This window comes from Trachurus trachurus (genome assembly GCF_905171665.1).
Source record: "Trachurus trachurus genome assembly, chromosome: 10".
NCBI lineage: Eukaryota > Metazoa > Chordata > Actinopteri > Carangiformes > Carangidae > Trachurus > Trachurus trachurus.
The window spans coordinates 26353706-26379462 of record NC_139894.1 but is presented as its reverse complement, the minus strand read 5'-3'; the positions used below and the strand labels follow the sequence as shown (position 1 = coordinate 26379462).

Genomic DNA, 25757 nt, shown 5'->3' with positions numbered 1-25757 from the left:
GTAAGACACATAGACATTTGCTGTTCTTCTTTTAATGTTGATATAGACAGGAATAGATGCATTTGTATCCAAGACTAGAAGTGGACAATTATGCAACGGATTTCTGCTGAATTTTTAAAAAATTCATGCTGCATCTGTTTAAATAATTTAAAATGGTCAAAGGAGGTTACTGAGTTCCATACCTGTGAGAAAATCAATAAGGGTAAAAATGATGCAGAGACTTCGGCTGTGAATAAAACAAAAGAGCAATTCAATGCTGTATTAGCCTTAATTTGTCTTTCATCTCCTCACAAAGTAGAAAATATTCACACATAAGGAAACATATGGTTTCGTTTTATTTTCTTATATTTTACCAACATTTTTAAATGTAAATGTGGCGTTTGTTTTCCATAAATGCACAGACCTGCACTTGGCAAATTAATTCATGTAAGCACATAGGCCATCTCTCAATTTGACTGCTGCTCCATGGCAACATAAGACCTGCAGCTATTTTTATCAAAGTATCTGAGCAGAGTGGATGACACATGCTTCCCTTTTTATTTTGTTCTTCCAAGGCCTAAGGAATCATTTTGTACGGATTCAAATTCATTTTTACATCAAATACCAAGTGATTCAGTGACTCCACAGCATAGTGCTCTGCTGCCATAAGGAGATGTCACTGCATAGCACAAAGCATGATGGGTTGTGAGGGCACTCACAATCATGCATTTGTTATAGTGCTTGGTTCACACAGTACAAGACAAATGCTCTCATAGTAGTGTTTACTGGATACTTAATGAACAATAAAGTAATGCTTGTGTGACACGGTGCAAATAAATTGTGACACACACCCCAACAACAACAACGATATCTACTTTTTGTTTTACAATTTTTATGGGGGACACTACAGGGGAATAGGGTATAAGTTTTAACTAACAGATATCACCATGAAACTTCCCAAATGTATCACTTACATTAAAACAAATATTTTTTGTATTACAAGATTTAAATATGTAAATGAGGCAATATCTAATGAAATATGCACTAATTTTCATACATTTCCAAAACCAAAATCTGAACAAAAAGCCCCTTTCAAAATTCTTGTTTTATTTTGTTGACATATTAGAGTCAGAAGTTTTTACAGAGGGATTTTGGATATCTCTATCACTCTGTAAATGAGAAAATACTGTCACCAGCCCTAAAAATAAAATAAAATTTCGCCATGTTTTTAGGAATAAAACGTTGTATAAATCAGGCTTTGAATGATATATCAACAATCCCCTCCGTAAAAACCTTCGGAATATAGACGGGAATAAAACTGGAAGGTTTGGTTTCTGTAGGTGGTGCTGAAGTGGAGATTTTGGGCTCAAAGTATGAGGAAAAACTCATTTTGAGAAAACGGCCTTTAAAGACTTGTACCGTGAAATTCCATAGATTGTTAATGTAAATTGTACTTTTACGATTGGTTGCGGATACGGAGGAGATGACAATTGTTGGAGCCTACATAATTGTTCAGGAGAGAGAGAGCTTTATAATGATACCTGACATGACATGGGTCAGACAACAGGCACAGCATGTCACGTCACAGTAGCATGTTAAAGTTTGGTGAATTTAGGAGAAATCTACTGACTTTCTACCATTTATTTTGATTTTCCTGAAAGAATACATGTTAAGGCAGAAAATCTCAAAATTGATCAGTGCATGAAAAAACAGTGTTTTTGCATGTAGTGTATCTGCAGCAATAATGCTATTGTTTGCTTAAACACAAGTGATAACCCTTTAAGATTGTAAATCTAAGTTATCATGCTTGGTTGCAACTTTTCAAAATTGCTTTAAATAATATGGGGACCACAGGAAGCTACTGTGTTCCCACAATACTGTTAAGCAATCATAACAAGGCTCCCATGGTTCAACCTAGAGACCAAGAACCAAAATAACCTCGGTCCATCTGAGGGTGAAACAAGAGTACTGGATGTTCCAGTGAGCACAACTGCAACTAAATGCATTTTGACACCGTTGTATGAAAAGGTGGTCGCAAAAATGATGGACGCCACCCTAAAATGTCATTAGGACTATAATAAGGGAGTAAATTCTAATGTTTTCTTTTTTTTTTTTTAATAAACTTATTACTGAATTTAAGATGTGTGTTTCTGAAAATACTTCTGTCAGGGGTCACACATTTTAGTGAACTAATGAAGGTAAATGAAAGATGAACCTCCTGCTTCGCCAATGCAATAGCTATACTAAAAATAGATTCCAGTAACAGCTAACTGCTCAGGGCCAGTTGAGAGGTAAATGTCGATAGAATTGACTTAAATATAGTGCAGTGACCCAAAAACCATAACAATGTCAGTAGGAATATTCAACATAGAAATAACCAACAGACCTGCTTGGAAAACCACAGTGTTCTTCTTGCATCCTGACAGCAGTTGAATATTTCGGAGTAAACCCTTTGCTGTCAGACGCACGTGGATGTTTGACAGGGAGAGCTTCGGAGACCATAACATCTCTCAAAATCCAAGTAAGACACAGTCACAGCTGACAGCTAATAGTCACTTAAAAAACAATGCCCAAATACAGGAGCTTGATGCTGGCTATGAATCGCACGACATGGTGTGTCTCAGTGCATCATGCCTCAGGTGTCAGCACTGAGCAGCATCGACAAGGGCGCGCAGAAATTAAATAAATCAATAAAAAGCGGTAAGAGTTACTCCGATGTGAAAGCCTTGAGAAAGGTGAAGGCATGGCAGGTCTCCCCACTCAAAAATCTAATTCCCAGCTGTGAACGCTGGAATCCACACAGACGGTTTAGGGCTGGCCAGTGGTTTGTGGCACAGACTGATAGATCTGATAGGGGCAGGAAAAACATAAAAAACCCTTAATCCTCTTGGCAAATCAAGGCTTCAACTATTCACCAAACACATGCATCTCTCAGAGCAGAGCAAAGCAGCATCCCAAGCCTGATGATGGCGGTGCTGTAGCAGAGCCAAGATGCTAGGATTGGAGCAGAGGGGGATGGGGGAGAAGAGACAGGGATGGGAGGAGCAAACAGAATAGCTGCAGCCAATGAGAATTTAATCTATGTATGTGTGAGCAGCACAGAACTACTTAGGCCATGAAAATGAGAGCACACGTTAAGCCTATAGTGTAATAATGCACACACATACAATATGCAAACCATATACAAAACATGTCTGTTTTACTAAAAGATAATTAAAGCACTGAGCACAATGAAATAAATGGTTAATTCATAGTTTCTACTAAAAATAGATGAACTGTGCGCATAAAAGACACAAGGGCAAAATATCCATTGGGTATTTCCCTCTCTGTTCTCTCGATGAGAAAAAAACAGGAGATGATAAAAATATTGATGTACTTATTTAAGTCACGTCCAGTTAGTGCACTTAGTTTGTGCTGTGTTTTTTGCCACGGGGGATAGGGTTAGAAGATTTCATTTTAGGTAGAAAAACAGAATAGGTTAAGATTTGTTGAATAACATTACATATCAAACTTATGTCTATTGAGAAAACTAAAAATGATGAAGTGGGGAGATGGAAAGATGACTTTAAAAATGTGAGGTTCAACCAGCACTTCTATTTCTTGTTTATGTCATTGTAGATAACTTAATAACCTTTGTTTTTCCATTTTGTTTCCTCACTTCTGAAGCCAAGCCATAACTTCCACAAGCCATGCGAACATTGACACATTCATTTAAATAAATAGCATGTGGAATATATCAAATGGATGTGATGTAATTCAAAACTCTTACCAGGTCTGCTTGGGGTGAGCCGAACAAATCTTGCTGAAGCAGTCCTTTTCAGAGGACTGACTGTAGAATTTGTAGCTCCTTTGCTGTTGGAAGCATCAGGCTTGCATGTCGTGGTCAAAGCTGTTACAAGTAGAAGTTCCAGGTGAGAAAGCTGTCGGGACCTAATCTGACCCATAATGCAGAGAACAACAACTGACCAAGACTGCTGCACCGGAGACAGCTTTTAAGACAGAACTAATTCATGAAGGTTTGATTAAACATACTGTGAGAATGGCCGACAGTAATGGAAGTGATTTGATTAAATCAAGCTCAAACGGGGATTATCAAGAAAGGTTAGCATATCATTAGAGAAGTAAATCGTTTTTTGGTAGCTGAGTGTTTTGGGAGGGCTTTAACATTTTCAAACAATCAATTAACACGGCCATTTCCTTGTCATTGTGAGAGGATTTGATAAAAGATGCAAAACACAGTGTGGTCTCATTATACCTACTCTGCAAATAAGAGTTAAAAAAAAGGGAGACTTAAATCTGATCAAAATCCAAGCTTGATGCCTTCACTCTAAAATTACAAAAAAATACACCATCTTCTCCAGGAAATGATAAGGGGAGTAAGTCTGAAAAGTGTGTGTGAGAGTTTACTTTGTCCAGTGCTTTTTCCAGGTGTTGAGATAAGCCTTGCTCTCAGGACAACAGCTTTGAATGGGGTTGGTTTTCGTGCTGTTCCTCCAGAAACTGTTGGATCTGGAGAGGATAAAGAGAGGAACTGGGTTAATGCTGCAAATCGCACTGAAACTGTCTTTCAGCTGGTAAAATTTACTTTAACAAACACAACTTCTGGCGCAACAAATTATTTAAATACTTATTATTATACTTAATAATTATTTTAAAATGTGATTAAATGTGTAAATTAAGGGAAAAAATAAATAAATCAGATCAACACCAGGTGCTGTCAATCTGACCATCATTTCCCAATTACCAAAGACAGATACCAAATAGAGTTTAAAAAAAAAGAGTGAATATCTTAGCAAGTAGAGTTTACGTCCTCTGATTTAAAGACATTCTGAATATCTGAATAGTTTTGTTCAAACATGTCACCATGAAAACCCCAGTTATAATTTAACTCCTAATCTTACTTACTTCTCCAAAGCTTTCTATCTCCATTAAATGCAGCTAACAAAGGGATGATACAAAAGCGATAGGATCCAATGAGCAGACATGTCATGAGGGTAAGATCACAGTTGGATGCTGCTCTGCTCTGTGCCACCAAAGAGGAGGTGTTGAAAATATGTGATGGAAATTCAGTCCAAGTGCAGCTTCGAAGTCCTGTGTAACCAGCCATTGGTTTATGGTTTAAAAAAGAAAACATGCAGACTGCTCCTTTTATCCACCTCAGACAACATCAGTTGTAGTGTCTGCTCCCTCTCCTCTAGGCAATGCTGTGTGAACTAGAGTGGAATAGAGCTCGTTGTCTTGACAACCACACAAGGGGGGGCCCCAGTTCGGAAAACAGGTCCTCTCAGCCAATCACAGATCTGCATGTTGTTGAGGATGCTGGTTGCAAAAGAGCTTGCTTTCTATTAGCTCCATGTTTTACATTAGTCAGAAATGAAAATGCCTCCACAACATTCATAGAAATATTCAAATATGTGCAGAACACCAGCTTGCGTTTCATTGATACAAGTCTGTTATTCAGTTTACTCATTAAGATTTGAAAGATGTTTTACCTCCATTCATTAAGAGTATACAGTGAAGAAATGAAATGTTATTGTGTGATTTAATATGCAGAGCAGCTCCTGTACATCAGCAGATGTGTAGGCAATAAATCAGAGCAAGATTTGCCTCAGGGAGTATTTACAATCAACCCTGAAGTGGGTCACCATGTGAAACAGCAGCCCCTCCCCTCCATGTCCAGATGTGTTCTAAGGACACATCTGAAAACAGTGGCCTGACTTGACATCAAACTGATCTTATACAACAGCCGGCTGGGCACATCCCACTGCTAAAAATGATGCCAATTCTTGTTGGGCTCACCTTGTGTACTTGCACTGCTTTCACTGAGCTCACTGTGAGCAGCGGCCTCAGTGAGGCTCCTGGATGGCACTGAGGGCTTGCGTGGTAGTCTTACAGCAGGAATAGCGGGAGGGCCTTTAAGAGATGAGCGAACAGGAGTCTGAGGAGGTCGGGATCCGTTTAACTGGGGCTTAACACTTGATGTTGAGGCCGTTCCAAGGGCTGGGTCTCCTGTAGCCTGTGCTCTCTGACTGCCTGGGATGCAATGGAGCACAGATAAGCATCAGAGGTCAGCAGCAGCATGGCACTCTTTATAAAGAGCAAGTGCACAAACTGAGCATGGTGGCATATTGTTCAAAACTACTTCAAACAAATCACCTTTGCTTTCTGGCTAATGAATGTTTAGCAATGGATATTTTAAAAACTTGATCAAAATTACTAAAAGGTACTTTGTGAAGCCAAAAGTACATTACGGTATATTAAAAAGCATGGAAAATATCGTAAATATAACTTGATAAAAATCCTTACCTTCTTCCTTCTATTTTCAAAATCATACAAAACTTACCTATCTTACTCACAACATCAAACATGTCAAATCTGATAAACAAAAATGCTGCAGTTTACACAAACTTAATTTATCCCTGTCAAATGTCTGTGTAGCCACAAGAAGGTTCCTGCTTTTTACTGTGCTGAGGGTGCTTGTTTTAAACCCTCTGCTCTATCTTCAAAACTACTGGTGAGCTAAAAACCTCCCTTTCCTTCCCCTGATTTTTCCACTAGTACAGATGGCTTCCCATCAGAGGAAGAGTCCCCCCCTCCTTCCCCTAGTACTCCTCTTACTATGAAGAGCAGCAGGACAGAGGGAGTGGACTGTTTATTCCCAAGACCTGGACAAGAGACCGGAGGTGACATCTGTATCCAGCACTGATCCTGTGGAACATTGCTGGACATAGCTGAGCTCATCAGGACAACAGTAAGTCTCTTACAGAAACTGCTCAATGTCACCCTCTGATGGGGAGACAGCATTACTACAACCTTGTTTAGTTATTCTACTTCACAATAGTCATGAAATGCTGAAATTGAAGGCACCTGAACTTGTTTGGCATCCTCTGTTGTCTGAACTAAAGCAGCCTTTCGGATGAAAGATAAAACGTCTTCAAGAACTGAAGAAAGTCCAGTTGCCTCTAAACTTTAGAACTTAATGCCTACCATGACATGCGTGACTGAGAACAAACATGTAGCTGAGAGCATTTCTTGGTGAAACAGCTTTGCAAATGTATTTTGTTATTTTTTTCCCTCTCATTTTTATTAACCCTGGTTATGTGCAGGCCACAAGCTAGTGAATAGGTCAAACATATTTGTAATTTCAAGCACCGCTGTTACTTTTAAGTATAATGCTGTCCTAGCAAGAGTGCAAACACCCCCACAACACACAAAAAAACCTAGTGCTGCTTTAAAATGTCTCTTCAAGAGCAGTCCAGGTCAGCTTCTCTACTGTTCTGGTTTCCATGCACAGAGTTAAACAGACCTATTACACAACTCTTTGTTTACACAACAGACGAAATAGGAAATCATTAGCTTACTGCTTAGTTAAGGGCAGGCCATAGAATATATGAGGATATTGATTGTGACTTGATTGTGTTTATTAACTGACATTTTACGGTCAAATTTCCTCTCTATGAAACGGATGAATAAAAAAAAAACAGGCTCAAAGGCTCGGTTTAAGTGTAATCTAGCACACTTAACACTGCTCGATGATAATGATTGCTACCTGTGAAGCTCCTCTGCTTGGACTGGGGTGTTCCTACAGCTTTGGAAGTCCTGCATTCACCTCTGCCCAGAGTTGCCAGCCTCAGCCTGGCTGACAAAGTGGCTGGTCTGGGATTGTCTGCTGGAGGTTGTGAAAGTAGTGTTACTCTTGATCGTCTTGGAGATGGTCGTCCACGAAAACTGCTCTTGCTCTCATCACATGAGGATCCTGCCACTGTTGATCTGCTGGACTCTGCCTACAAAGAAAGCAAGAAAGAAAACTCCAAAATATCTGTTGCATCCCTTTCATCCAAATATTCAATGTGGGTTATTGAAGCAATTGCATGAAATATTGATATCGATTACAACGAAAATAAGTCATAAATTACTTAGTCGTCCACACTCACCACTAGGCTGATCTTGTTAATCACTCTAGAAGAGATTTCAGCAGGTTTCTTTGTGGCCTCAGCTTGTCTGTCCTGTCTACGCTGGGAAGAGAAGTTCGGATTTCCTGGTGTGGTCTGGCCTAGGTGGGCGTCAGCTTTGGGAATGGTGAAACTACTTGAGATTCTTAAAGCTCTCTTCTCCTTGGGTGGCCGAGATGAAGTTGAACACTCCGATGCGCAGCGAGGCCGTGACCTAAGGACAGGAGGCTTGTACTGACCAATAGCTGCGCCAGACCTGACCTCAATTTTGTTTGACATGTCCTTCTTTGGAGCTTGTTTGGGATCTCTTTGGCCATTTCCATCAGGGGATTTTTCTGAGGATGAGAAGCAGAAGGTCTGGTTGCCAGCATGCTGTGCTGAGGCATCTGCTACTTGGCTTGGTGTTGCCTGCGCTTTTTCAGGGCAGGCAACACTACATTGGACTGCTGAAGCATGTTTATTGGCAGCTGTGTAGTGGTCGGGTTTGGATGCTCTACTCTTGCCCTGTTCATCCACAGCAGTATGCCCACATGCCCCAGTTGCTGTTACGCCCAAGTTGACAGTCCCAGTATTCATTTGTTTCTGGTATAAAGTGTTATCACTGACCACTTTAGTGGTGTTAGAGACAACGGCAGTGCTACTCCTCATCTTAGAAGGACTAATCCCAGTAGTTGCTACTCTCTGTGCCTCAGTGCGTTTGCTGGTCACATTAACTTGTGATCGTTTATGTTGTGGTGAAGAGCCTGGCGCTGCCATTTGATGCAAAGTTCTTGTCACAACTTTAGATATTACGTTTCTCAAGTCTGACTTGGGAGACTTCTTATTTTCCATTTTCTTGACTTTATTGGCTGACGCCGGCAGTCCTAAAACCATACGTTGTTTAGGTGTCACAGGGACTGGCTGCTGTTGAACAGCAAGGTGCTGTTCTGGTCCTGGGCTCCTGGCATTTTCAGTGCAGGGAGACTCTGAAAGGGAGGGGAGGCTGGGTATCTTGTTCCCAATGTTTTGCACTGGAGTTGAAGTATGAATTGTCTTGTTAGTGTCTGGCATAGCTGACAAAGTGGCCACAAAGGTCCTCCCTTGTTCTGGCGTAATTGCTCCAGGTAAATGGACCAAAAGCTCTGCTTCCGCACCAGCAACCTGAGCCTCTTTTCCACTATCTACAGAAGAAGATGTTTCACAGACAAAAGTCATCAAAAGACCTCCATCATTCTCACCTGGCAAAGCCAAAGGGGAGTTGAATGTTGCCATATTATTTTCCTCACTAGGAAGCTCCAACTGGTCTGTCTGAATGAAAGTCACACCGAGACATGGATCACCTAGTTTTCCCTCCATGATTCTTTCTGTTGATTTTTCGCACACATCCGGTAGAGGGTTTGATAGCAGGTTAGATTCAGCAAACAGTGTGGCATGGCCTGCAGCTGGAGAGATTGATGACTCCTCCAGAGAAGACACTAGTAAGAGTGACTGGTCTTCCAGACAAAAACTGTTGCTCCTTACCACCATTTCCCCAGAGCTGAGGGAGCAGCAGTCATTTTCAGTGGATTCTCTACGGGAAGTCTCACCTGAACCCAGGTGGCTCTCCCTGTCAGCAGAGTCTGGAGATGTCACTCGTGTGTTATGTCCATCCTCTGTGTTCTTAAGAAAAGTCATGTACATCTCTGATCCTGCTTCTTGGTCGCTCATCAGACTCAGGTTTTTATTCCAAAACTCCATGCTGCTGTTACCGGCAATAAAAGTTTGGTTCATGTTTGTGCTTATGCTACAGAACACATCACTCTGTTGTGTAGTATCCACAGGGGATCCTTCACTGAGGCTACACTCCAGCATGGTGATGTCAGGGGAGCTGTTGGCTTCTCTGTCACTCAGGTTGGAAACACTACTATCGGAGTCAGGTGACGGGGACACAGATACGTTGCTGTAATGACTTTCAGGGGAGAGGCTAAGCTGCATGCCTCTATTGGGCAAAGGAACTGTGCTCTCAACTTGGTCCATGGACATGTTGAATGTCTTATTTGACATTTCAATGTACTGACAGGATTTGTCTGCTTCTGTAGTTTGAAATGACCTCAGCTTTGGTTGCCAACCATGTAATCCATGAAATTTGATGAACAGGCATGAATATCTGTGAAAAAGAGGAAACAGTCCAAGTTATCAAACAATGTTGCTCTTTGTAAATTCACAGAAATTTAACGGGAACACCCCCAACCCGAAAAACAAGCTTATTCCTGAATGTTTTTGTTGGGATTATATAAAGTCTTAAGGTTGGACCTGGTAAACCATTTCAGCAAGACAATTGTAACAGTAGCTGGATACTCAAATTATTTATGACTTACTTCAAAAATACAAAATTCATTAGGATCATGCATATGTTGTAATGTTTGAATCTGCATAAACTCTGCCATGTTAGGACAGTATCTGCACTCTGTACCCTTTAAAATGCTGTTTAATATAGTGACTCCTTTTACCTTCTTCTATGTTACATGGTATGTAGTGTTTAAGCTGAGTGAGTAGGACTATTGTCTCTGCTGAATCATGGTTTAATAAAAGCTTAATTCAAGGATGGATCAGTGGTAGTTCAATATGAAAATGGCAGCCTAAACTGCTTTGTTGTGTACTGTTGTTTTACCTAAAATGACTGGACTGCTAAGCTTGCCAGTCACTACTACAACAAAAGCACCATTGTGGTCGAACCACCAGAGAATAAGGTATCAAGTCACCATGAGCCTGAAAATGTTCCAGTATTCGGTCCCAAGATAGGCTTATCCTTGTGCAATTTAGAATTTAGAAATGTATAATTTCAGGTGAACAGATTATAAACAAACAGAAAAATCCATCTGCCCTGGTTGTAAGTGAAGTGAACAAAACATCCCCATACTATACATCTTCATTGCTGCAGGCAATGAATGGATTGTTAAGGTGATGACTTTGACAAGACACGCATCACAAGATGCATAAAAAAAAAAAGTATATGAATGACCAAATCAAACTGTGTCAAAATAAAACGTTCCTTTCTCCATGAATAGAGGGGAAACATGACTCTACCTGAATGGCTGGACAGTTTAGCCTCACCTCCTGATACGCACACTCTAATTGGATGAACACAATTATGTTAAACTAAAGAGCAATGTACGGGACTGTATCTTTATCAGTCTATAAAAATCTCATCCACAGCATACGTAAATTAATCTGCAGGTGTAATATCTTCTGACTACTACTCTCTTTTTTACAATGTCTGACAACTTTGTGAGAATGACATTTCAAATAAATATGCCACCTGTAATTACCAGATATTAAAATTTCAATCTATGGTACTTCCGACAGTAGTGCTAATAAGACATATCAAAGCACCTGTGCTTTTATCAGCATGGCCAAAAGTCCAAATTTGGATGAACAGTATTTGTTTAACAGGGTGAGAAACTACACGCCTTGCTGTACATTACAATCCTACAATCAAAGTCTTGGCAAACAACTCTGCACATTGAACCTTGGCAAGAACAGTCACTTTCTGGCCACTGCAGTCTCTTACATCACACATAAAATAACATGCAGGGGGTGATTTTACTGGTTAAAAAGTGACTGGACAAGTTGTGTTATGTAAAGAACTGCACCTGAGACAAACCTTGACTTGTCATTGTTTATGGGAAAATAACGGCAAGACTAAAACTACAAGACACCAGGTTAAAAAAACACAATGACACCCTGAAGGAAAAATATACAATTTTAAACAGGTCTACAACACTTACCTTTCACTGAATAAATGCGATGAACATTGTAAGGACTGACTTAATATATCCACTCATTCTCTCCATTCAGTAATGGCCGTGAGAAAGAAAACACCTCCACAGTCAGCAGTGCTGCCTGTATCACGTCAGAGATCATTTGGTTTTTGCAGGTTCACCCAGCTCATTTTACTCTCTCAGAGACAATCTCATTACTGCTTTCCTTCCAAAGCCCTAAATCCAGCCAACTAAGTGGCTAGTGGTATGCGAGTCTGCTTCAGCCAGACACCAACAGCCCCAGTCCCACCACTCCTTCCTCCTCGTGTTCAGAGTCAGCCGTGCATCAGTAACATCACAGCCTGAGTGAGCCCTCAGTGTGGGCATTAGATTCAGCTTTTCCCTCTCCTCCCTGCGGTAACATGACCAAGTCCAGTGGGCCTACTGCAGCAGTGGATCAACACCCTCTCCTGCGAGTCCTCGTGTCACACACCAACAGTGACTTTGCTGCACACTGCGCCCCCACTGCAGGCATGTCAACATCCAGCTAGAGACTGTCCTCAGTATAGAGTTCCACCCCCAAGTTTACAGTGGGAGCAAGCAAGGAAGAAAGCATGTTACCTTATCCATGCCGAGCCCAGTGCAGGGGGAGTGGCCATGGCCTACAAGGCTGAGTTGGCATTCATTGTTGCTAAGCAGCCAAAGTCCCCTCTTTTATGAGTGAATGGATCAGGCAGCTTTTTAGTAAGGGGTGAGTGAAAAGGAGAAAAGAATGTGGAGATGCCTAGGTATAGGACACCAATGCACTATGACACTTCTACACTGTAGAAATCAACAACAGCAACTGCAACTGCAACAGCAACAACAACAACAACAACAACAACAAGCAAAATATATCTAATCTGTCTAATAAGTCCTTCCCTGACAATGGCACTCGGATGACATGCCCTAATGTTTTACACCAACAGCCTGACAGTTGACCCTGGCACTGCAGCAGTGGTGTGACACCACCACAGTCTAAGACCACCTAAGACCCACGCTATTTCTGCTTAATCTATACAAAGGTCCTGACCCTGGGAACTACTAGTCTAATCTTGACAAGAGGCAAGATGTAAATCAACGTTCTAAGGGAGATCTAAAAATAACTCTCATGTCTTGTAAAATCATTAATTTACCAACTGGTTGATAAGTAGGCATTGCAACATCACAAATGCAGAGGATACGATTAAGATTAAGATGTTTTACTGTCATTGTATATCATACAACAACATTTCCATTTGAGGGCATTCCCAGATACCCATAGCAGCACCCAACTGCATAAGTGCATTTTCAGCAGAATTTAGAAAACAGCAACTATTAAACTCTCCAGGTCAAGATTCAAGCTGTGTACTGGACCATGCGGTTTGCGAGTTAAGAGCCCTTCTGCCCTGTCAAACAATGAAATGGGATTATTTTGAAGCTGGCTCTAACTGTCAACAAATTATGCAACATTTTCATCCAGGATCTCACAAGGTACCGCTCTGTTTTTCTCTATCCAATGCAACTTCCAGCCTTCAAATTGCATTATACAACTCAAATGTCAGACTGAGAGCATCAGTACAACAGAACTACTTCTGAAGCCCCCCAGGCACCATGTAGACAGCCTTGAATGGCCTTTGCTCGCCTTTGCATGGCTGACTGAACTTATAATATCACATGGTGGGCAGTTATGAGCAGCGGGGACAAAAGCCCCAGCACAGAGTTGCCCCACACTGTAGAAGGGCAGCAGGTCAAACTGGGGGATTTCAGCCAGCATACCACGGGACAAGGCTGTCCTCTGTACAGCTACACCAATGAGCCTGTTTTGAAGATTGATAAGGCCAAGTCCTTCAATAGTCAGAAATTAGTCAGTCTGATCTACAAAGCAACCGGAAAAAAAAGCTCGCGGTGGTCCTGTGCCATCTAGCGAAAAACAGAGGTATGTCAGACGTGTGATCAGATAATTTATGCATGCACTTAATCAACATAAAGAGCCCTGTCCAGGAGCTGATAGATAATACCAGTGTGTGAGGCCTCTTCCAACCCAGTTAGGTCTATAATTAGACCTGGAGTAAACATAGGATACAGCTACAAATAGCAAAGAAAACACGCTAACGTCCATAAATGGACACGGTGGACAACACAACACAAGGGGGACACTAGAACAGATTAGGGAACAAGATTATTAATATCAAAAGCATTGTAATTTAGCCATAGTTCGTTGTGAATAGCTAGTAATTCAGCGCACTAACACTAACTTTATTTGAATTTCACAAAGTATAAAAACGTCAATGGAGGCCAGCCAAGGATTAAAAAAAGAAAGAAAAAGGCAGTTACGGTAAATTAGCTTGTTAGCTAATTAACTTAGCTCAGAAACGAGACCAAAGACCATTAATTTGTGTTGACAGGGGTGTTAAATTTGGTACCTCAAATATACACATAAATTGGGCAAATAGTGTGTGGGTAGAAACAGTAAACTTCCTTACCAGCTACCCAACGTACTTTAGTGTTAAACGTGTAAACGTAACAATAACGGTGCAGTTGGAAATCAAACTTTACCTGTCTCGGGAGCGAGCAGACCAGACGGGAGCGCGCGCGCCGCCAGCACTGTCCTAATGAGCAATTACTTTCACCTGTTTGTTTCACCTCTTCGGGCCTTTCTCAACAAACTGGTTTCAGTCGTGTGCCATTCAAACAGCTGGTCCTTCTGTTAAGTTCACATTGTCCCGCACGAGCCATTAACAAATATTTGCTTGAACTTTGACACATCGCAATGAGCTGGAGTTTACTTACAGATACCATTATGAATAACATCATTTCATCAACTGATTAGGACTATTCATCACATTTATCAGACAGTTCAGCTCTTGAGCTCATAAGCAGCAGAGATTAAATACATGTGTCTAGTTTTCCAACCACTTGATACCATCAGTTTATTATTTCAAATCTGAATGTACAATAATTAAATAATTACATGGTTATCATCCATATGATATCAGGAAGCAAACCTATGTACAATGTAAAAAGTGCATTGTGTTAACAGAAAGAACATATGGGCACACTGAATATCCTAGCAAAGGTAAAGGGCAAATTAAGCCTCCTATCAAGTTCAGGGGTGGGAAAGAGAAATTGTTTTTCTCAAAAATCAGGCTCGTCTTAAAAGGTCCATTATGTCTTTTGTATTAGTAATATCAATCAAATATACAATATTTATTTTTATGTTCATAATCTGGTATTTTACAACATTGTTTTAAGAACATACTACTGTGCTTGGTGATAAAATGTGATGTAAATCTGAAACTCTGTATACTGCATCAGTTTTGTCAAAAGGACCAGACTCTTGATGGATCTGCAATATACTGTAAATAAATGCAGGTCCAATATATCTCTGTTTACATGAAGGAAATCAGGAAAATAACACAGTAATATTTGCTTACTTTGTGGTTCATTCTGGTATCAGTCTGAATGGATTAATTATTTAAATAGATGCAGGACAGTATCACAGACTGATACATCAGGCCACTAAGTGCATGAGACAAGATGAATGTACCAGACTAGAATAAGACAAGATTATTGTTCCACATCAGTTTTAGGCCACATGGCTGCTGTCCATTAGTGTAGGTATGAGGTGGGACTCCCTGTCCAGAAGGCAAGTCAGTGTGCACACCATCAAAGAGGGGATGGGGAAAGAGGCAGGAGGAGGAGCACATGTCTTCTAGGCATGAAGCTACAGGGGGTAAAGCAAGGAAAGCAGTGTTTCCTTTTGTGTCCGTTGGCAGGCAGAGTTGACCAGGCGCTTCTCCTCCTCATCCTCTTTCTTTTCACCTCCCACTCTTTTATCCCTTGTCACCTCTCATTTGACACAATTGGGCCACTTGAGGCCTCCACAGGCAGCGGAGACAATAATGTAAAGGACCACCTGTAAAGAGCACAGAGACAGTTCACACTGTATGATTAATCATATAGTGAGCAAAACAGGGAATTCCTACATCCAATGTTGATCAGTGCTGACAAGCCCTCAGTTAATAATATGAGGTCACTTTCATCTATCTATATTGTTGACAATATAAGTAGTATTGTAACTACGTAGCTACTGTTTCAGTTAAAGACAAAAACAATGCAATATTTCAACTTAAAGGGATAGTTCACCCTAGAATGATATTTCGCTCATTATCTACTCACCCTCATGTTGACTAAGGGCTGGAAGAATTATCAGAGTCCACCGTCCCTTCTCTTAGTTACAGGGGGTCTCGGCGTAGCAGTGAATTTCAATGCAACGGTTGCAAAGGGACACCGGAGCTCTTCGTAAAAAAACACACACAAAAAAACATCCAAATACCTCCATGATGCTCGTATGTAATGTCCGTCTTGTGCTGAAGCCCCAAATTGCGTAATTGTCCCGAAAAAAATTAAATAAGTCTATATTTTAAGCTTGTTTGTAGCGGAAGCTTCTCGTCTTCTTCTTCTTCTCCTCTTCCTGGTCCGTCCAAATATCGCGTGATTCGCAGTAACCGCACTGACGTCGGCGCAAATCACGCGATATTTGGACGGACCAGGAAGAGGAGAAGAAGAAGAAGACGAGAAGCTTCCGCTACAAACAAGCTTAAAATATAGACTTATTTAATTTTTTTTCGGGACAATTAAGCAATTTGGGGCTTCAGCACAAGACGGACATTACATACGAGCATCATGGAGGTATTTGGATGTTTTTTTGTGTGTGTTTTTTTACGAAGAGCTCCGGTGTCCCTTTGCAACCGTTGCATTGAAATTCACTGCTACGCCGAGACCCCCTGTAACTCAGAGAAGGGACGGTGGACTCTGATAATTCTTCCAGCCCTTAGTCAACATGAGGGTGAGTAGATAATGAGCGAAATATCATTCTAGGGTGAACTATCCCTTTAAGCTTATTTTCTCAGCACTGACAGAGCAAAAGTATTACTTTTGCTAATAGTCCATCATGTTTGAAAAACAATTAAACTGTCTTCGCTTATAACTATTTTACCAAATATCATGTCTGTCTGGACTCACCAGGCACACCAGCACAATGACAACAGTCAGCTTGAGGTTCTTCATACACATGGCTCGTGCAAGGTTACGACTCGTGGTCTTAAATGTAACTGACTAGAAGGGGGTGGAGAGAAAAAAACATCAATGCAAAATGTAATCTACTAAACAAGGCAAAATCACTGGCCTTTAAACTTACTGAATCAACCAGATTTTCTGTCTTGTCAATCAGCAACTCCAGCTTCTCTCCTCTCTGAGCTACCAAGTCTGCAAGACACAGAAAAGGAGCCAAAGTTGACTTAGGATACACAAAAGGTCCTTTGTGATGAAATTCACATCTATTTGTGTGTTGAATTTGACACACTAACCCTACAGTTTTTGACGAACGTTTTAGTACTACCTTCGTACTAATTCTACTACTAATAATAATAACAATGACAATAACAACAGTAATAGTTAACACAGAGGTCACTGATGCCATCGCCCCATTCAGCAATTAAGAGCAAAATAATGGTAATTACTCAGATTCAGTCAAATTATTACAATACTCATGAGAAGCTGACCTATGTTGCGGACCATAATGCCCTTCAGGTCATCCACTTGCATCTGACTCTCAGCGATACGATCTGATCCACGTGGGTCTGAGTGGTGTTTCTAAAAAGAGAAATAAAGATAGGGGAAATGAGGGAAATAAAATCTGAGTGAATTTAACGCTAACTCTATGACTGTGTTAGGTTATTTATAGACTAGAGAAGTAGAAAGCAGTCACAAGAACCCTGACAACAAAATGTTGCTCAGTATGCTCAGTCACACTCACCATCTGAGCTGCCAGTGTTGAGGAGAACTCACTGTTCATGGCGTATGGCAGGGCTGTTTGAGCACGAGACCCATATGTTGTTTGGAAACGCTTCTTGACTTCACTGAGGAAGCTGAATGCACGTGACCTCTCAAAGTCCTTGGGCACACATGATTTAAACACATGATAAGTACACACCAATTCAAAGACATAGTCTACTAACTGTACTGTACGCTTCCATCACACCACCCGCAGGTTCAGGTAGCACAAAATCTGCTTTTGTTGGTACTATTTTTCCATTTCTCAAGTGTTTGAGGGCTTAAATTAACTTCTTCTAAGTTATTCATATAAAGATCTCCAGTTTTGAACAAAGTGGTGCCTTCCTGTCCCATTTTGTACAACAACACAATCTCAAGGGAGACTGGCGTATTATATACTTACATCATCGGTGATGCACAGGTATATGATTCTGTCATGGCAGATGTAATGAAAGAGATAGCTATGGAAGAAAAAAGAGAAAATCTGTTAATACTATATATTGTATGTACAGTTGTGAGCCCACAGTGGAATTTTAAATGATTGAAATGCTCTGCAAAATGACTCGGGAAGCCTTAACTGGAGAGTAAACAGTAATAAATGGGCTCTAAAACTAAATGACACTGATATTCATCTTTATCCTGTTCACTGGAAAAACAGTTAAATGAGGTCACACAGTATTGTAGCATGTGGTGACACGTTATTACTTTAGATAATGATTTCCTGTGGTTCAATGTCCATAAAGTCTCATTTCTGATTTTAGTGACTGGTTACCACTGAGGTGCTCATATTTACGTTCACTGTAATAACACGTCACTTTCCACTTTTTCTGATTTCACACACCTTAATGTTATTACAAATATTTCCTTTTCCACAAAACCAATGGACCCAAATGTGCATTACACTGGAGTACAATAGTATTGTGGGACTGTATTATATTAACACCTATTGGAAATAATCACACAACCAATAAAACTCCTGAGCTTGATGCACAGTCTTGACTGTTTTATGAGTGCATATTGACAATTGTTGACAATGAATGTATTCACTTTCCTGGGAAAACCATAACTAGGATCTGCCCTCAGCTTTTCTACACTTTGAATAAGTCTGATTTCCTGTGGTTCTGCACTGCTCTGCTCTGCTCTTGGTAAAGCTGCACAAACATAGAGGATCCTACCAGTACTTGTACAGCACAGTAACATTTTCAAGTCAACAGTAGTCACAGCATATAGTATGGGCTGCTGTGCAATGTCTACGACTGTGTGAATGTGTGTTCAGTATGTTAGTCGTACGTTACCTGCCGTGGCTGTAAGTCAATTTGTTATTCTCGGAGGGGATTTTGGCTAAGATCTGTTCAGTCACTTCCAGGAAGTTCCCACCACACCATGCATGTTTGGCCAGGATGGTGGTTCCTCGAGCCACCACAGCAAAAAGGATTGCCATGGCAACAGCTGGGATTTCACCTCAAAAACCTGCTGACAACACAAAAACAATAGTAGAGAGGTGCTACTGGTGGGCCAGAGGCCAGAAGGATGGGCTGAGGAAAGAGAGGATTGACTCACTAAAACTGACTCTGGTGAAAAAATTGATGAAGTTGTAATAGGTGGAAGTGAAACGAAAGTGATTATGTTAGTATGTGCGAGTGACTACGAGATATCCGACTGCTTTTATCCCTTAAGCCCATTGTAGCTATATGCCCTGACTGTCACGAGAAAGGGAAAGCAGAATAAAGGTGGCTTGCAAACAACAAGCTAGCAAGCTATTATGTTGTTTACTAAGGTACATAACGGCACTCGGTAGATGGAGGTTTAACGCAGAAACAATACATATTTATAGCTACGGAGCTAACGTATTTAACATTATCATACAATTACAAAACAAATACCTTGTTGTGTTAGCGATGATCAAAGTGGCTCATTTAACGCAAATTTCAACATCTAAAGACGTTTCTGCTGCTAGCAAGCTAGCAAATCCCTTCCGACTGACTTCTTTGCAAATCACCCAGACCTCAAGACCGGAAACTGACGCACTGTTATTTAGGGTAATGTAGTTTTTACTACAGCCCTTACCCTTCGTGGTCAATTGTATCATCTCGCCTTTGAAATACAATTCTCAACTTCCTGTCTCGTCACATGTTTTCATACTACGTTACGTCAAGCCGGCAGTCCGGAAGACCCGTGTTTATTCAGCCCTCCTTACGGCCTGACAGGCGACCAGTGCTCTGTCCATACAGTCTATGGACGACTCGCTCTACTGTTTACCTGTACATTTACTTTTACTACAGTAACTTACTCAACACCTACAATCTACATCCCAAAGACCAATCAAAGCACGAAGTAAGAGCCAACCCACAACTATAAGCTCAGTGAATTTACAGGATGTCAATTAGATCCATTGATATATTTAAAATCTAATAATTTCTCTCTGTTTCTTTTCATGAGCCTTCTGAATAATGCATTCATTTTAATTGGCATATTTACGCGCCATATTGCATGAATTGTGAAAAATTAAACAGACTAATTAATAAATACACTTTTTTGGGGGGTGAGAGGGGGCTTTATACCATGCTTTATACAGTCTATGGGTGAGAGGGGGCCATTTTTTTTTTACAGTCTATGGGGCAGAGCCATAGAGATATAAGATATAACAATGGCTCTGGGAGGGGGTTCAAGGTGCGTTGCCTATCAGGCAGCGTGGGGGGCAGAAATACCAGGAATTTTGTATTGACGGTAGTGATGGCGAAATGAAGCTTCATGAAGCACTGAAGCTTTTTTATCAAGGGAAAGGGTTCTTGGGGCTTCAGTTGCTCTACTAGGCCATCTACTGGCCAAAAAGAATTAAACAGGAAAAAATATTACAATGATAGTGGTCTACACTGTATATTTTGAACTTTTTACTGGTTTAAATAGGCGATTTCTGTTCATAAAGAGTCATAAAGGAAAGTGGGAATTGGGGGGGGGGGGGGGGGGGGGTGAATATGCTTATCAGCGAGACGATCTGATCCACGTGGGTCTGAGTGGTGTTTCTAAAAAGAGAAATGAATATATGGGACATGAGGTAACTGATACCATTATTATTATTTATTCATTTATTATTTTCCTGCTAATTGACTGTGCCACACTCCAGTCCGGTAGGTGGCGGCAATGCACCTGGATGCCAGCCGCCATTCAAATCCAAGAAGAAGAAGAGGAAGCAGCGTGGAGAGCAGGGCTGAAACCAAACACTGGACAGTTTGTATTGACGGCATGCAGAATTATGGCTGCAGAGGGCGAAAAGAAACCAGTGCTGGAAATGGTAAGAAGCGAACATGCTCTATGTGTTTTATGTTTCAGCAAGTTAATATCGTTTTATCGTTGTTAAACACCGTTCGGAGGGAAGTTATGAACGTAAAGAGGCTTATGACAGCATCTCGAGCACATTCAGACTCCTCACGTGGGAGGCTACAGTAGCATAGATGCGACAAAACAGCTAACAACTGAAATCCAAACTACATTCAAAGCGGTTCTCTGCTGTCTGTAATGTAGTTACAGCTGGGGACTATGATGGGGGCTTTCGTGTAGCTAGAGTTAAATGTATCTTCAATGTAATACGCTCTACTTTACATCCCCCTCCCTTTCAGTCCGTGGTTGTCTCAAGGTCTTTCCACTTGGGGGCAGCCTTAGTTTAAACAGCCAAGTGCTCCCTCAGTTTCTCAGCATGAAGCTCTGTGTGTTTTACTGTCACTTGTCAGTGAACATCTGTGAGTTAATAAGTGTTAAATATGTTGACAATTGATTACTCGTTCCCTCTGAGTCTGACCTATTTCTCCCTCTCACTAATCTCCAGGGAGGGGGCTGGGTAATGGGAATTGTGGAGTCATCAAGTCATCTCCATGCCATGCATTTGTTCTGCTCAGTCATTAATTAGCTCACCTTCCTGGCTGAAGAGCTGTGCTGATTGGACTCAGATGGTTTAGTGCATGAACTGAACAAATACATGGCATGGAGATGACTTGACGACTCCACAATTCCCACCTCTGGTTTTTAATTCTGTTAAATACATTTCTGTTATAATGTTTTCTTGTGTTTCAGGTCCAAGCTGATGGGGCTGATGAGGGCTGTGTGACATTTGTGCTGCATGATGAGGACCATACACTGGGAAACTCCCTCAGATACATGATCATGAAACAGTTAGTGTTGCTTTTCACATGTCATGGACATGGGGTTTGACCTGGTTTTCTATTTGCAGTAACGGAGTATGACTGACACTTAATTTGTGCTATTTGTGTCATGATTCAGTCAATAGTGGAAAACTATCAATATTTTTAATCATATCTCCTCCCCCTTTAAACCAAACACAGATCATTTTATAACACGTCTCCCTCTCACTTTCCTCTTTTCCATCAGTGTGGATGTGGACTTTTGTGGTTATACCATCACCCATCCATCGGAGAGCAAGATCAACTTGCGCATTCAGACCCGAGGTGAGAGAATCTAATTATGCCTACATGTCATATTGCTTTTTTCCACTAACAACCAAGGTTTGTGTGTGCCTGTGTGTACATATACTTCCAGTCAAATGAACACCCCCATTTCCAGCTGTGACATACTTGTATGTTTCAGTGTTTGTAGAAAAAAAGAATCAATAGGTGATTTTAAAAACATTGTGTGGTGTTCATGTTCAATTTGATTCATTGTACTTATTCACTATTGTACTAATTTTTGACTCATCCAGCAGCAGAACACAGTCATGCAATAGAAAATTAAATGTAATTCAGAAAGTTTCCACAATTCTGTTGCTCTTGTGCTTTATTTTGCTTTTACCCTCTGCCTCTGGAGCGTGTGCTGCTCTCCCATCATGTGAGGCCACTGTCTTGTTCTTTTCTTCTACTGTTTTGGGTCATTATCTTTCTGTAGGATGAACCCCTGACCAATCAATCTGTCCTCCTCTGCTACTTATCTTATTCTCAGCATTCTGACTACAATCTACAGTAGCTACTTCCTGCTAGTACTGTCTAAATAATGACTCAGAAGGTAGTAACACAGTTTGTTCCAACAGTGCCTTTTTACAGACAGAAGGTATGTAAGTAAGCGAAAGAAGTTACATAACGTTATTCACTGGAACTGTGGAAAAATTGGATAATGGGGTGCTTGAAAATTCAAACTGCTAGTGCATGTGTGTTGAAGGGGTCAGGATAACCATTTTCAGGCTGTCTTGTAAACATGTAAACATGTTGATTGGAGTCTGGTGCCCTCACTTTGTCCACTCAGATGCACAAGAAACAAGAGTCCCCAACTTTCAGTAACACACGTGCACATACACAGCCTCTTGTTCTCAGAGAGTCCACAGAACTATAGTCTTTTTCCTTGTTCTAAATGGAATGTCAGCCGCTCTGCACAAAGTGCCAAAGGATAGCAGCAGCCCCATCACATGAAATGACTCTGTAAGACGGAGAAAACAACTTGTTTTTGTTGTCCAACTAAGTCTCAGGATGCCTGCAGGATCTTTCCCCACAGCTTACTTACAGCAAGACACGATTACCTCTCAGGCACCAGGAAAAACCCTGGTTCCTCTGTGCAAGCAGTTACTCAGTAGTGTTAATAGATGTGTTTCTGTTATTGTTGTTCCCCACCATGACCACGATGATCAGCTATGTCACTGATGATGATCCGCTGCTATAGAATTTACTTATAATAAGGAACCAGTAACACTAATCACAATATTGTTATATATTTTCAATTAAAAAGAATGTGTTGTTTTAATGGCCTTAAAAAAACACAATACAAGTCAGGAGTTACCAACATGAGGTCCAGTCAGTAGAAAAAAATGGGATATGAAGGGTTGAACTCTTTTGACTTTAAGAAAACCTTTTGAGTTTGTTATGTACAAGAAACATCTGCTGATTTGAGTCATGTCTCACAAAAGAGAAACCCCAGAAGAACTGAGATCATAACTTGATGATTTACATAAAGCTACAAAGAGTTTAGATGCTTATCAGCCCGAAATTAGACAAACTGTCTACAATTGGAGACAACTTAATCACGTAGCTGTTCTCCCTTCAAAGGCGTGCTTAGCCCAGGCGGCTCTGGAGGCATGATGCAGAATGAGCAGTAAAATAGAAATAAGAGCTCAGAATAACGACTATGACCACAAGGAATCATTCTGGTTAACATCTGCGTTCATGAACCTAATGCAAATCTTGGTTCATGGACACTGCTGCTGCTCTCCAAGAGAAAAAAAAATCTCTGTACACACTTGATTCTCCATAATGCTACCAGAAAGGTTTTGAACTACCATAGTAGATTTTGTATATGTTACCACCATAACAGTAATGTTTCTTCAAAGGAATCTTTTGTGTGTTTCAGGGGGTGTTCCTGCCACAGAGCCTCTACGGAGGGGCTTGAACGAACTCAGCGATGTCTGTCAACATGTTCTCAACACCTTTCAGGTAAACCTGCATATCAATTTCAAACCCTGGTCAGTCACTTAATCAGCATTTGACTGTATAAGTCATTGCAGATACAGAAATGTATCTCCATGTAAGGATTATTTTCATGTAGGAAGCTGCAGGTGGCAGATAATCCAGTCCAGCCTGGGCCCATTTACAGATAGCGCAGAAGCTCATATTTTGTGTCGACTTACCAGTAAAACTGGGTGGCTGCTGACGCTTAGCAGTATTGTAGGCTTTTGTACTGACAGGGATGATCATCATTTATCGTCCTGTGTCAGCTGCTGTCAGCAGTTTCTGCCCTGTTGAATTGGCTCTGACCTCTGAAGAGCTGAAGACAGGCAACAAGTGGATCTTAAAATCGACTTGTGGAGTGAATTTATTTCCATGTGGGACATAGTAAGAAACCCTGAGTCATTAGTTCCCTACTAGTCCCAGTGTGAGAGGGGGCGCAGTTGGCATCTATTTAATGTGACACTCTCCAGGCTGTTTCAGCTCCAACTCTGACTACATCATGTACTTTATCTTGTTCCAGATGAGAGTTAATGAGTACAAAGAGAAGCAGGAGCAGCCCATGGAATGATAAGCATCAACTCATGTATCTGGGACTGTGGAGCTGTCAGACTCAGTTCCTACAAACTGTAAAAATGAGTCGCCTTGATATTTGCCCTCTTACATGTCCGCTCCTCAGAGAGAGGTACGGAAAGTTCTCCCACCCTCACTCTTGATCGAACATGTCACAGAAAGACTTGTAAAGTTTTCTTTTTCATATTGTGCTCAAATTGAGTTATTTTGTGTGATGAATGTGTACTCTTGAGTTCATCTTTTTTGAATTATTGGAATGACTTATTTTGGTCAACAAAGACTGTCAATTTCCCTTTTCTGTGGGATTTCATGCTAAGATTTTCAACAGCAATCACCCAGCCATTTGACGTGTGCTGCGATACTTATTTTCATATTACTTATGTAGTACTGTTTGAAGGATGTCCAAAGCTAAAACGATGAGTCTCTCAAACACCAGATTGTTTTCATCTGTCCTTTGAAGCGGTGTTTGATGAAGAAGTAGAAGCTAAAATGTCCTGATTGAGAGAGGAATGTGGTGCGAGGGACTTCATACCGTGCCAAGGAGGCAGAGGGAGAGAAGTGTAAATAATGAGGTGAAAGTTATTTGAGGTTAATTATATCAATCTGTCAGCCACATGTTCACGCATGGCTGCCTCTGTGCGAACTGAAGATAATTTGAGGAAAAACAGCAGCCATGACTCATAACTGACAAACTTGCATGTGCAGTATGGGAAATATTATTTGAATATACACGTTTTTTTTAAATTAATATGACAGAACTGTAATATTTACCTTTTTAAATCACTTTGACATTTTGGGAAAGTAGACCTATTTGCCTTTGTTACTTGGAGAAAACTGATATCGCTAATATGTGAAGCCACAGCCAGACGTTGGTTAATAGAAAAATAATTGGTAATGGAGCAAAATGTCTGGCTTTGTTGAATGGAAGTAATATACCTGTGTATATTGTCAATCACCCAGCAACATTAAAAGACATGATCCTACATACATGTTGTACTTTTTGTATAAGAAGAAGTGAAGCATACAACAACAAACAGCATTTTTCTGTTAATGAATTTTTATTTGCAAGTAAAAAAGTGTGAAATCTTCCTGTTAATTGAACAGGTAACCTGGGATCTGCATAGTAGATATACTGTAATGATGACAGGCTCAAACTGACAATACATTTTAAAATGTTTTTTGTTGTTGTTTTTTTTTAGACATACTAATGATGCTGTACCCTCACAAACCTTATGTTTAGT

At 40.7% G+C, this 25757-nt stretch overlaps 3 protein-coding genes across 6 annotated transcripts in view; 1 reads left to right on the top strand and 2 right to left on the bottom strand.

Moving 5' to 3' along the window:
• The window catches only part of mtus1a (microtubule associated tumor suppressor 1a), a 28476-nt gene extending 14112 nt beyond the window's left edge, over nt 1–14364 (bottom strand). Inside the window, exons 1-6 of one of the 3 annotated variants that reach the window (XM_083980797.1) lie at nt 14228–14364; nt 7914–10056; nt 7529–7763; nt 5779–6012; nt 4387–4488; nt 3749–3868 (exon numbers count right to left, since the gene is read on the bottom strand). In XM_083980797.1, the coding sequence (XP_083836923.1) occupies nt 3749–3868; nt 4387–4488; nt 5779–6012; nt 7529–7763; nt 7914–9953 (2731 nt within the window). In that variant the 5' untranslated portion in view covers nt 9954–10056; nt 14228–14364. Of the gene's footprint in view, nt 1–2365; nt 2966–3748; nt 3869–4386; nt 4489–5778; nt 6013–7528; nt 7764–7913; nt 10057–11677; nt 12236–14227 lie in introns of those variants that run through there. The other 2 variants (XM_083980796.1, XM_083980798.1) reach the window with 2 other exon arrangements.
• A 233-nt stretch (nt 14365–14597) lies between these two features.
• sybl1 (synaptobrevin-like 1) lies at nt 14598–19514 on the bottom strand. 2 transcript variants are annotated; one of them, XM_083980518.1, is made up of 8 exons: nt 19390–19514; nt 18802–18979; nt 17910–17967; nt 17490–17627; nt 17236–17326; nt 16872–16939; nt 16697–16789; nt 14598–15587 (listed from the first exon to the last, which is right to left on the bottom strand). In XM_083980518.1, exons 2-8 carry the CDS (start codon nt 18945–18947, stop codon nt 15522–15524), a joined length of 660 nt encoding a protein of 219 aa, XP_083836644.1. In that variant the 5' UTR covers nt 18948–18979; nt 19390–19514; the 3' UTR covers nt 14598–15521. The 2 variants fall into 2 exon arrangements, with proteins under 2 accessions (XP_083836644.1, XP_083836643.1); XM_083980517.1 differs by having other exon boundaries at nt 14599–15587; nt 18802–18976; nt 19390–19511.
• Nucleotides 19515–20651: 1137 nt separating this feature from the next.
• Nucleotides 20652–25633, top strand: polr1d (RNA polymerase I and III subunit D). Its single transcript, XM_083980602.1, has 5 exons — nt 20652–20798; nt 21575–21672; nt 21890–21966; nt 23849–23931; nt 24467–25633. The coding sequence occupies exons 1-5, from the start codon at nt 20658–20660 to the stop codon at nt 24512–24514; spliced, it is 447 nt and encodes a 148-aa protein (XP_083836728.1). The 5' UTR covers nt 20652–20657; the 3' UTR covers nt 24515–25633.
• Nucleotides 25634–25757: the final 124 nt, after the last annotated feature.